Raw genomic sequence first — 13,296 nt, 5'->3', positions numbered from 1 at the left:
TTCGACTAATTTTTATTATCGAGATGTCAAAATAATTGAAAATATTATGGTCACACATGCGCAGTGAATTTTACTGCCTTTCAGCGCCATCTAGCGTTGGTCCCCAACACCAAAACGTAATGTATTTACAACGATACATGGGAGTGCCACTACTATGCCAATGGGCACACAATTTGCGACGTCTTTACGACATAGCTACGATATCTTCACGCCAACTTTACGACATCCTATGTCCATGTCGTTAAGGTGTCTTTACGATATCATAAATAAGTCGTATGATGTGACGATGTCTTTTCGATATCGCAAAGATACCGAAACGATATGGACATAGAATGTCGTAAAGTTGTCGTAAAGATGTCATAATGATGTCGTAAAGATGTCGACAAATTTTGTGCCTACTGGGCATACGTAGACAGAAACTTATCTTGTTTTTTATTATTGTTTTCTAATGATATCACTGGAGATTTTTCGTGAAATTTTAGAAGCATTAGCTTACAAGTTGTATATAAATGACCAAACTATCAATTATTTATAAAATAAACCAATAATATCGAACAAGATTTTTTCAACATTAAACATTATTACTTGTCTCTTTCAATTTCAAATAGTAAAATATAACTGATTGTCAGTTAATTTCTACTAAATTCTGTAGCTAGAATTGAGTCACTGACAATACTTGTATTGACGAAAGAAGTTAATTAGAAGAGGTTATGTTCCAAATATATTCACGTACTGCTATCTAGAATATTTTCAATTTGTGTCCAATTGAAAAAGTTCATTAGGATGATTTGTGAATCTGGTTGAAATATATTAAAATTACGCTTTAAACTTACGGAGCTCTCAAAAACCAAAATGGCACAGTTTTGAAAATGATTTAAGGGCACCTTTTGATGGAGGCGTATTTCGAATAAATCGTGGAATTAATATTTTTCATAGGATGTGTCGAATTCATTCAAAATAGGTTTCCGCGAAAAGGTGCCCTAATTATGTTTGGCTTTTCATAACATTTTGTATTCTCTCTAAAATGATCACTGTCTTGATTTACTGCACTTTCGTTAGGGTCGCAGAGTTGGCGCGAAATTCAAAATCGGCATTAAAAACAATTCTTGTAATTTAAATTAATAATTATCATAAGATAAACAAGAATGCATATGACTTGTATTTCCTTTAAATTATTTTAGGAAATATAAGTTCATTTTTGGAATTCAACGAAAATATACTGTCACTTAGAAAATATATGTGTTATACATTTTTTTCTGTACTGAAACTTAGCAAGTTTAAAAAATAATATTGTTTTTTATATGCATAATAGTAATCTCTTTAAACCTTTCTGAATTTCGAAAGTAAGTTTAGCTTTCATGACATTTTATTTACAAATATAGATATACATCTTTTTATCAATACACGGGTGAAATTAATTTGTAAATTACTATCAGCACTTCACAACCTTTACACCTTTGCATATAATTTATTTATAAAAATTAGATTTAATATCCTGTTCATTATTTATACCATTTATATACTTCAACATTCCTTTTTATCGATAATGCGATTAATTCAGTTATTTATCTAAAGATAAAAAGTAATAATTAACAGAGGCTTGCAGCCGCTAGCATGACTGGTAGTCAGTATATTACATCAAACAACTTATCCTTATTGGAGAAAAGTTGTCATTTGGAAAACAGGAATTAAAACTCAACCTATTTGAATCACCTTAAAAGAAAAAGCGAGAAAAACCCCGGTGGGCACAAGGTTTGGCGACGTCTTTACGACATCGTTACGACATCGTTACGACATCGTTACGACATCGTTAGGACAACTTTATGACATCTTTACGACATTTTAATGACACCCTATGACTATGTCGTTAAGGTGTTTTTACGATATCGTAAATAAGTCCTATGAACTGACGTTGTCTTTACGATATCGCAAAGACGCCGAACCGACATGGACATAGGATGTCGTAAAGTCGTCGTAAAGATGTCGTAAAGATGATGTTAAGATATCGCAAAATTTTTTGCTTACTGGGAAAGAAAGTTTCTTCAAAACTGGGGGGAAAAGGGGAGAAAGGGAGTAAAAGAGGAAAGAGTGTGAAATCTGGATACAAAATATAATAAAGTTTATAGTAAATAAATAATAATTTGTGTTTGTGATTTGTGTAGGTACTTCGACATATAAAGAACCATTTCCTGGATGGATTGATGCTTCTCAAGGAATGAATGCATTGTTGATATATGGCAAACTTGGTACAGTTCATGTGCTAAATTTGAATGAGAAAATAAATTTTGATATCATACCGGCGGATTTTGCGGTGAATGGTATAATCGCATCATGCTGGGAGACTGGAATGATACCAAAAAAGTACGAGGAACCTCCCTATAGTGGGTAATGTAGTCCACAGTGGATAACCGTTAGGAACTCAAATAAGAGAAAAAAATTAATTTTCGTTTTTATTTATGAACACGTAAAGCGTTCCAACTATCAGAGTAAAAACTTAGATTTAATGTCAATTCTGTTAATATTTGGCCGTACTTAATAATCCGATCAATCTGATCTACGTCAGTAGGCATTAGAGCCCATCTGCTGCTCGACGTGAGCTCGCCACTGTGCTCACGCCCTACACCACGCAGTTTGGAAACGCTAGGAAAATGTGTAGCGATCCCACTCTCGACAAGCGCCGTACTGTTATCTAGAATAGGAATATACTGTCCATAATCACCCACAGGTCGTACATTGTGACCAATTTCAACTCGAACAAATTTTTCATGATTTTAATGAAACGACTGAAACTCATAAACAGAAAATTCCCTTTGAAACATGAAAATTCATAATAAAATATAGGCTGTACTCAATATAAAAACACATTTTTAATTTTTCTATGAATTTTAGTCAAATTCATTCCTTCTTTTTTAGGCTTTCGAAATGCTTAAAAAGTTTCAAAATTTTATTTTAAAATCTTCAAAAACCTACATTCTGTTAAACATTTTATATAATATTAAAACTTTTTTTTATTATTTTAGAAATTTTTTTGAAACTTTAAAACAACTTTTTATATCATTCGAATTTTTCCTAAAAATTTCAGTAAATCCTGCAAAATAAAAAAAATCCCTTAAAATGTTTCAGATGATTTTTTTTTAAATTGTTGACATCTTTTCCAGTATTTTTAAATATTCTTTTAAAATTAAATTGTTTAAATAAAGAATTATTTTAATTTTCCAATTTTAAATTAAATATCCGTGAATTTTAAAATAAACAATGTTAACTTTCAGGGATTGTAGAGATCTAATGCTCCAAAAATAATCCTTGCAATATTCAGTGAAAAACATTAAAACTTGAAAAACCACAATTTTTTAAATTGACATTTCTTAAATTAGAAGTTAAATTCCTTTTCTTTTAAGTTGTTGCAAATTAATAATTGCTTAATTGTTATTAATGCATTAAAATTTATTTAAAAATCTTTCTAAATATTCTTGTCCAATTATTTTTTAAGAAGAAAAATCATAGAGAAAATTGACAGGAATCTTAAGTGCATATTTTAATTGTCTTAAAAGCTTAAAAACTCATTTGAAAATATCAAAACTTGATTAAAAAATCTTCCAAAATGTAAATTGAAAAAAAATGTTGGATTCATAAAAAATTCAACTTTTTTTTGAAAATCTTCAAAATTTCTAAATATCTTTAAAATTTTTTAAAAGTAATAATTGTTCAATCTTCATTTATTCTTCCAAATTTGTTTTTGTTTTAAATTCTTTTTACGTATTCTGTGAAAAATCATTTTTAAAGAAATCATAAAAAAAGTTCCAAAAAATTTCTTAAAATTAATTTTTGAAGATAGAAAAATATTCTCAATTTTTATACGAATCTTAATAAAATGTTCGTGTATAATTTTATTTTTGATTATTTAGAATCCTTTCAACTTTTTAATTATTTTTTAAACTCTTCCAAAATTTCTGAATATCTTTTAAGATGATTAGAATTTTTGCTACAATTTTTAATAAAATCTGCTAAATTAAAAAAAAAGCCTGAACTTGTTCCAGATTATTTTTTTGACAATTTTGTAAATCTGTTTAAATCTTTTTAAATACACTTTTACGATTAATGACGGGATATACACAAAAAAGTCCAATTTGCTACACGGAAATATGAATTTTCAATAAAAATGTAAATTTTCAATTAAAGAATTTAATTTAATTTCCAGCCAAATAATTTAACTTTATCCAAAAATAAAATTTTAGCCATAAATGAAATAGTTCAATTTTAAGTTTATAAATAGATTTTCTAGTAATAAACGACTTTTCAATCAAATAGTTGAATTTTTAACCAAATGAAGGTTTAATTAAAAAAATGAATATTTATCCCAGAAGATTCTTTTTCAATAAAAAAAAAGATTTTTCTATGCAACGAAAAAATTTGAAATATCCATAAAAAAAAATAATTTTCAAACCAAAACCACTTTTTCCGTTCAATTGATTATTTACTCTAAAAAAGTTGTTTGCAGTAGTTTATTGTAAAATTTAATATAAAAATTTATTTGTCAATAAAATTAGTAAGTATGCACTAAAATTTAATATTGAATATTAATATTTAAGATTATAAATATTAATTATAATATCATCGAGAATTCATCTTAATTAAAATCGATAATAAATAAAAAAAATTATTCAAACGATTTGAATTATTTTTTGGTTGAAAGCTTTATTATTTGGCTGAAAATGTTATGGGATAAAAAATCTTTTTTGATTAATATTTCAACTTTTCTTTGAAAATTTGTCTTTTTGGTTCGAAAATTTATCTTTTTAATTATAAATTTTATTTTCCTTGACCAAAAAGGCAACTGCTTCGTTGAAATTAAATATGTTTAAGTTGAGGCTTAATCATTTTTATTGAAAAGTCGTTGTTCTTTTTTATAATTTAATTCAACTATTTTCAAATTGTAATTAAAATCTTAATTTTTTTGGTTGAAATATCAACTATTATATTTCCTAATAAGAATTCACCTTTTTTTAGTAAAAAATTCCACTAATCGGTTAAAAGTTGCATTACATTGTAAATCTTTGGTTGTAAATTAACTTTTTTGTTGACAATTCATATTTTAGAGTGAAAAATATAACTGTATTGTAGAAAAATCTTGTTATTGGTGTACGACTTCAATAAATTTGGGTTTGAAAATTATATTATATTTTTGATAGAAATGTTACCTTTTTTGGTTAAAAGTCCAACTGTTTGGGTGAATTTAAAAAAAAATTAATTGAATTGTTTTTAGCTTATAATCAAAACATTTTAGGATTAAAATATCAAATATTATATTTTTTGATACAAATTCATAATTTTTGGTGGAAAATCTGTCTTTTTTATTTTAAACTTGAACAATTTGTTAGAAAATTGAAGAATTAGGTTAACCAAAAAAGGTGAAAAGATTTTTATTGAAAATTGAAAGCAGTTGAATTAATTTAAGAGAAACAACAACGAATTTTCAATCAAACTGCTGAAGCCTCAAACTAAAACGATTAATTTTCAACCGCAGTGGCATTTTGGCTAAGGAAATATGAAAATTTATGTTTAAAAAGATAAATTTTCGAACCAAAAGGACGAATTTTTGAAAACAGTTCAAATGTTAAACAAAAAATATAATATATTTAATATATAATATAATTTGGAATAAACAAAATGAATTTTAAATAAAAAAGATACATTTTCAACCAAAAATAGTATAGTTAAATTTTTAGTGAAAGAAATTAATTTTCACAACAAAAAACGAATCATTTTTTTAAATAAAAATTTTAATATTTAATTTTTCGTTACTTAAAAAATATTAGAACATTTTCACTTTTCTGATTTATATTCGAATATAAAAAATAGTCAACGATACTTATTATTGTCCCAGGATTGGAAATATTTTTTAGGTTATCCTAATGGTCAGTTTACCTTACACTGAGAAAAATGTTTGTTTGAATCAAAAAAATTATTTCTTTAATATGGGGTCAAACAAATCTTTGTTTAATTCAAATCAATTTTTTGTTTGTCCTTATTTTTTTTTGGTTCAAATAAATGTTTTGGTTTGTTTAAATAAATATCTTGTTTAAAAAAAGTGAAGTTCTTGTTTACATTTAATATATATTTTTAAAATTAATTAAAGATTTTGCTCAAGTGACGTAAACCTTTTTTTTTACACTTAACCTCAAAATTGAGCATTCTTAATAAAAATAATGCATGATCTCGATAATATGTTTATTGTTAATCATAAATATCATTGTATATGTAAAAGCAGAAACACTTACTCAACACAAATGCTTAATTCTGGTTAATTTTCAACTCTGTGCTTCTCATTTCTGTATTGAACAATCATAAATTAAAATAATGAGAAATGAACCAGAGTTAGATATTTGAATTTAATGTATATATAAGTGTTCCTGCTTTTAAGTACACAGTGATAATTATAATATAAAAGAACATGATTGATTTCATAAATCATCATTATAAAGAAAGGAGGTTAGTATTGAAAAAGACTTATATCCGAAATCTTCAATTATATCCACGGTAAAAACCCTAAACTTCAAGTAGTTCCTAAACTAGAGATATTGCGTTCATTTTTCAATTAATATATATTTTCATTGTAAATCAGAAACTTTAGAATAATACAACACTGAAAAAAATACAAATGCCATCAAATAAATCACATGATCAATTAATTTAGATTATAGGTTAGTCCTTTAGGAACCGCCGGCAGCGCCTTAGCATGACTAGCGGCACTTTGAGGAACTCCTTTGTACTGTATTTTTTGTTTGAATCAAATAAATATTTTCATGAATTCGAATAAACAGATTTCAAACAAATGCATTGTTTAATAAATTCAATTCAATTTTTTATTTGAATCAAACAAATTGTACTAAACAAATTATTTGTTTCAATAAATATGGCAAATAGTTTCCATTTCTTCAAATTAAATAAACCTTTTTTTAATTGAAGCAAAAAAACTTATTTGATTCAATTATATGAATTCAAATAAAATTTGTTGTTTGCTTCAAACAAACATTTTTCTGAGTGTAGCAGCTTTGTATTTGTATTTAAATTAAATTATTTATTTTACATGTAATAATATTGTAATTAATGACTATCCACTGCAGGCAGATTGCTCCTTATTTTTCAATTAAAAAATTGATATTCATGTTACTATTTAATAATTACCTGATTTATCTCATTTTTTAGGATAGACGGCGATGTACCTGTGTACAATTTTGTTTCTAGCACAGACAATCCAATAAAAATGGGAGACGTTTTTGAAATATATAAAAAATACCAGTGGAAGAATCCAGCAAGAGCAGCTATTTATTATCCCTTCTTCATCGGAGTTACTTCTCTACCACTCTTCATTATTTACAATTTTTTTCTTCATAAAATCCCAATTTTTATTGGTGATCTCATATTAAAATTATTGGGTAGGAATCCCAAGTAAGTATGAGTCATTAGTTTCCTTAAATTACATTTTTGCATGCACTAATAGGTCCCCGAGTCAGAAAAAAACGATTTTTACGAAGGTGTTTGTCTGTCTGTCCGTCTGTTTAATTGTATTCTGTATTATGTAGGCACGATAACTTTAGAAAAATTTATCAGATTGGATTCTGCTTCGGCACGCTTTTTTAAGGCCTAATAAGAAAAAACAAGTTCATAAACCAGCTATTTTGGATGAAAATTTAAAAAGTGAGCGCATTTTCAAATTTTTTAAAAACTAATTTTTTCAAGATTTCAAAATTTGACCAAAAAATTTATCCCGACGACTTTTTTAATTTGGTCGAAAAGTTAAAAATTCCAAATTTGATCATACCAAAAATAATGAAAAATCCAAAAATTCCATTTTTTGCTCAAACTATGCAAGATACAAAAAAAATGAATTAGCTAAAATTGCGCGCTCTGGAAAGACGTACAAATTTGTAATAAATGACTTTTCGATAGAACGCGTAGTTTTTGTTTTATATACAGAAAGCAACATTTAAGGCCATGTGATGAGTATAACAGCTGATCAAGTCAGCCCTAAGATCAATATTTTTTCACCCATATTGAAAAATAAAAGTTTAAATAACGTGGAAATTTTGTTCGGGAAAGGTTAATAAATATTAAAGGATCGTTTGTGGCCTTGCAAAGAGTTGGAGGAAGAAAAAAGTTTATTTATGCAAATAATGATTATCGACGGACACATTCAGGTTTTACAGCAGAAATTTGAATTTTAACTTTCTCTGACGGTAATCATGCAATCTGTTTTACTCACAAACCCCTAGAAGTTCTAAGTTGTCTACTTTCTGCGCTACCCAGTAGGCACAAAATTTGGCGACGTCTTTACGACGTCGTTACGACATCTTTACGACAACTTTACGACATCCTTTGTCCATGTCGTTAAGGTGTCTTTACGATATCGTAAATAAGTCGTATGATCTGGCAATGCCTTTACGATATCGCAAATACATCGAAACGACATGGACATAAGATGTCGTAAAGATGTCGTAAAGTTGTCGTAACGATGTTGTGAAGACGTCGCCAAATTTTGTGCCCACTGGGTATAAAAGATCTAAGGAGAAATGGTTTCGGTTTTATTTTAAAAGAATAATTTTTAATATTTTAAAATGTGGTTTAAAAGTATATAGAAGACGTTCAGATATTTTTTTGTTAATTTTTCAAGTTTTACCAATTTTTTAGGTAAACTGAATTATGTCAGGATGTGAAAAAAAGTTCTTGAAATTCATGGGAGATTTTTAAATTCTTAAAAAGGGTTTGAAAGATTTTCAAGCAAAATTTTGCAATTTTTTCATATTACATAATTTTGGAAAAAGTTTGAGTAAGTTTGAGAGATATTCAAAAGTTTTTAAATGATACAAAAATAAATAAAACTTGTTAAGTTTTTTTTCTAAATTTTGTAAAGTTTCACGAAAATAAAAGATATTTTTTCAGATTGCTAGGAAAAATTAAAATAACTTTTTATTTCGAAAAATTAATTTGAAGAAATTATTTAAAAATATTTCAGAAAATTTCAAAAATGGTCGAAGAAGAAGCTGACAGATGTTAGGGAAATTTTTAAAATCTGGCAGAATAAGTAAAAAATGCAGAAAAAATTTGAATAATTTTTAGAAATTAGAAGGCTTAGAAGGTCTGACAAAATTAAAAAAACAAGAAGAATTTTCCTTATATTTGTGTGAAAGTTTTAAATAATTTTTTATATTAAACAATTAAGTATAAGAGAAAATTGAAAAAGGTTTTTAAACATAAAAACCTTAGGAGAACTGAGAATAATTTTGAATTTTTTCAAGAGATTAAACAAATTTTCTTAAAATTTCTGGGAAAATTTAGAGGAGGGTAAGGTAATTTTTTTAAATTTGGAAACATAGAAATGTTAAAATATTTCAGCTTCATTATAAAGTCTAATTGATTGAAAAATATCAAATTTAAGAGTTGGTTATTTCATTGTAATAGAAAAAAATATTTAAGGATTTATCATATTCCTTGTTTGTCATATATAGATATAATAACTAAATCATAAATTAGCAACAACAAAAAATTGCCGAAATATAAAATAAACGACTTGTTAAATTTTCATAAATATTTCTATTTCTGTAATTTAACTTTGACGAAATTTAAAATTTCCGAAAATAATTAATAAATTATTAATTGATGATTCACTAAATTGTTTGCCTTATTTATAATTCTATTAATTACTTATAAATTAATAATCAAGTAACTATGTTGCAAAATTCTAAATTTCGGGAATTAAAACATTTGCCGGGAACTTGATAATTTGCTTATTTTAAAAGCCGGTCTTGAAGTCGGTGAATTTTAGTGTTGGATATTTTAAAATTTGGGATTTTATTTTTAGTTAATTAAAAAACTAGTTGTTTTTTGAAATTTGGAAAATTTCATAATTAAATAATACTATATATTTTCGGCATTTTTCATTCATTTGTGTATTTGATATTTATTTTTTTATTATTCTTTATAATTTCTGAATATCTGTTTAATCTTTTAAATTTGAATTATTTCAATTTTTCCGCTTTTTCTATATTAAACAAAATAATGCCTAAGTAAATAAGTCTCATTTACAATTTGACTCTACACTATGAAGAAAAAATGAGTTTAAAGTGTTTTTCAAATTTATTTTGTAATTTTTGTGCAATTTTCCTATGGTACTGTATGGTTTTGTAGAACAAAGTTACTACTAGCGACGCGCCGCTGCATGGCCGCTTTCAACTCTCGTGACACATTTTTAGTATTGGGCAGTACAGTGGAAGCACCCCCCTGATGTCACTTAATCGAGAAAAATCAAAATACAATCTTTATGTTATTTAATATTGTTAAATAAAATAATCAGCTCATATATAATTAATCAGTTTTCCAGTGGGCACAAAATTTGGCGACGTCTTTACGACATCGTTACGACATATTTACGACAACTTTACGACATCCTTTGTCCTTGTCGTTTCGGTGTCTTTGCAATATTGTAAAGACATCGTCAGATCATACGACTCATTTACAATATAGTAAATACACTTTAACGACATGGACATAGGACGTCGTAAAGTTGTCGTAAATATGTCGTAACGATGTCGTAAATACATCGCCAAATTTTGTGCCCAATGGGTTTATAACATAAAAAACATTAAATAATTATTTTATATGTACATATATTCGCACATAATTTCGAAATCAGAATTTAGATGTTTATTTAACATTCAAAAACTTTACAAAAATAATGTAGCTGGAATAGAGTTATTTTAAATATTCACGAACTTTTATTATCGAAATTATGATCAATATTATATCACATAAACCTGCGTAAAAGTATTAAACTATAACCCAGTGGGCACAAAATTTGGCGAAATCTTTACGACATCGTTACGACATCTCACGACAACTTTACGACATCCTATGTCCATGTCGTTTCGGCGTCTTTGCGATATCGTAAAGACATCGTCAGATCATACAACTTATTTACGATATCGTAAAGACACTATAACGACTTCGACATAGAATGTCGTAAAGTTGTCGTAACGATGTCGCAATGATGTACTTTTTTTTAAATTTTCACTTTCATTTATGAAAATTTTATTCATTAGTAACCTTTTATACTAATTTCAGAAAAAATTGAAACATATTGACATATAAATCTAAAAATTTAATGCAGATACCCATTTCACAAGATCAGAATAAATTGAAAAATTATGTAATTGAAATAGAGATGTTTTAATATAAATAAACTTTCATTATGCAAATGATGTCCAATATTCAATTATATAACCTTCGAATAAATAACGAATTTATATCACCTAATCTAAAGAAACTAAATTTTAATCTTTATTTAATTTATTATTACGAAAAAATTATTCAGCTAAGAATTAATTAATTATTTCACAATATGAGAAGCATTTAACTATAACTTTCAGTAAAGCATTCAAATAATTTTTAGCTAATTTCCTTTTTCTAATTTGAGCTTTTTTCTGTTCAAAACATAAAAAGCATTAAAAAATAATTTTCAATTAATCATTCTAATAATGTTTACGTTACATTTTCTTTAAATTTGGAACGGCGTTTTTATATGTTTAATTCGTTATTAAACATTAAAACAAATTACGAAAAAATTGAAATTACTTACTTATAATTTTGAAAATTGAATTTAGATACTCGTTTCACTTCCAGAAATCAGAAAAATCCTGTAATTGTAATAAGGGTATTCTCAACAGAAAACAAACTTTTTATTTTTATAGAAATACCTACTACCAAATTACATAATCTGAAATTGAATAATAAATTATACTACCTAACTTAAAACATCTTGAATTGAATCTTTATGTATTTCAATATTGTTGTCAAAATTAATCAGTTAAAAATTAATTAAATCGTACACAACATAAAAAGCCTCAAGCAATTATTTTCAATAAAAAAATCAAATTATTTTTAATTTTATGTATTTTAAAAAATTTTAATTTCTGAATATCTTGATTCCTTTTGAAATAATTTAAGAAAATTCAAGTTTTAACATAATTATTTAATAATTATTCAATTATTTCAAAACAAAAAAAGCATTAAACCATTATTTTCATTAAAAATTTTAATAATTTTAAGCTTTAAAAAATGATTTTAATTTAAAAAAATGATTGTAATAGATATATTTCAAGCAAAATACAAATTTTATTATAGAAATAATAGCCAATATTTAAATATGTAATCTTAATACAAATAATCAATTTATGTGACTTAATTTAAAACAATTTATATTCAGTTTTTTGAAAAATATCAATCAATCGTTAGTTAATTACCCAGTGGGCATAAAGTTTGCCGACGTCTTTACGACATCGTTACGACATCTTTACGACAACTTTACGACATCCTATGTCCATGTCGTTAAGGTGTCTTTACGATATCGTAAAGAAATCGAAACGACATGGACATAGGATGTCGTAAAGATGTCGTGAAGTTGTCGTAACGATGTCGTAAAGACGGCGCCAAATTTTGTGTCCACTGGGCAGTTCATTATATAATATAATTTATAACCAATTAGGTGAATTTGTACAAAAATAGTTGATTTTTTAACGTACACTTACAAGAACCACCAGCAGTTCCATTTGAAATCAAATAGAAGAGAGTTTATTTTTTTTCGAAATTTTTCTACCAAGAAAAAAGATGAATTTTTAACAAAATAGTTGAATTTCCAATACAAAAAATTAGTTTTCAATAAATTAGTTAAATTTATAACTACATAGTTCTATTTTCGACCCATGAAAAATTAATCAATAATAATACAGTTTTTTCGAATTTTAACTTGTAGAATTTTCAAACCAAAAAGAAGAAAGTTTTAGAAGATAGTTGATTTTTTAATTCAAAAGAACGAATGGACGAAAGCGCGGACAAAATTAATTTTTAACAAAGAAACTAAACTTTCAAACAAGTAGTTTTGATTAAAAACAAATTCAATTTGCCCGAAAGGACAAATTTTCAACGAAACAGAAAATTTTTTAACTAAACAAGATACAATTTATACCAAAAGATATAAATTTTTCAGAAAAAATTGCATTTTCTACATGAGAGCTGAATTTTCAGATAGGAAAACGTTTTCATTTGAGAGAAAACAAAGCAAACAAATTAAACAAATGTTAAACCAAAACAGAAAATGATTTGCAAAATAGTTAAATTTTCATTCGAAAAGATGATTTTTTATTTTTTTTCTTACTTTTTAAGGTAAAAAGACAAGTTTTCGAGAAAAGAGTCGAATTTTCTACGAAAAATTTAATTTTCAACTAAAAACGATAAATATATAAT

At 26.0% G+C, this 13,296-nt stretch overlaps 1 protein-coding gene across 4 annotated transcripts in view; it reads left to right on the top strand.

Annotated features, from left to right (window-relative positions):
* LOC117179923 (fatty acyl-CoA reductase wat-like) overlaps positions 1-13,296 on the top strand; it is a 143,884-nt gene that overhangs the window by 44,856 nt on the left and 85,732 nt on the right. For all 4 annotated transcript variants that reach the window (XM_033372145.1, XM_033372144.1, XM_033372143.1 and 1 more), the window contains exons 9-10: positions 2,163-2,361; positions 7,207-7,449. In XM_033372145.1, coding sequence (XP_033228036.1) covers positions 2,163-2,361; positions 7,207-7,449 — 442 coding nt within the window. The remainder of the gene's footprint in view (positions 1-2,162; positions 2,362-7,206; positions 7,450-13,296) is intronic.

The sequence above is a fragment of the Belonocnema kinseyi genome, chromosome 9, assembly GCF_010883055.1.
Source record: "Belonocnema kinseyi isolate 2016_QV_RU_SX_M_011 chromosome 9, B_treatae_v1, whole genome shotgun sequence".
NCBI classification, from domain to species: Eukaryota; Metazoa; Arthropoda; class Insecta; order Hymenoptera; family Cynipidae; genus Belonocnema; species Belonocnema kinseyi.
This window is presented reverse-complemented; position numbering and strand designations above follow the sequence as displayed.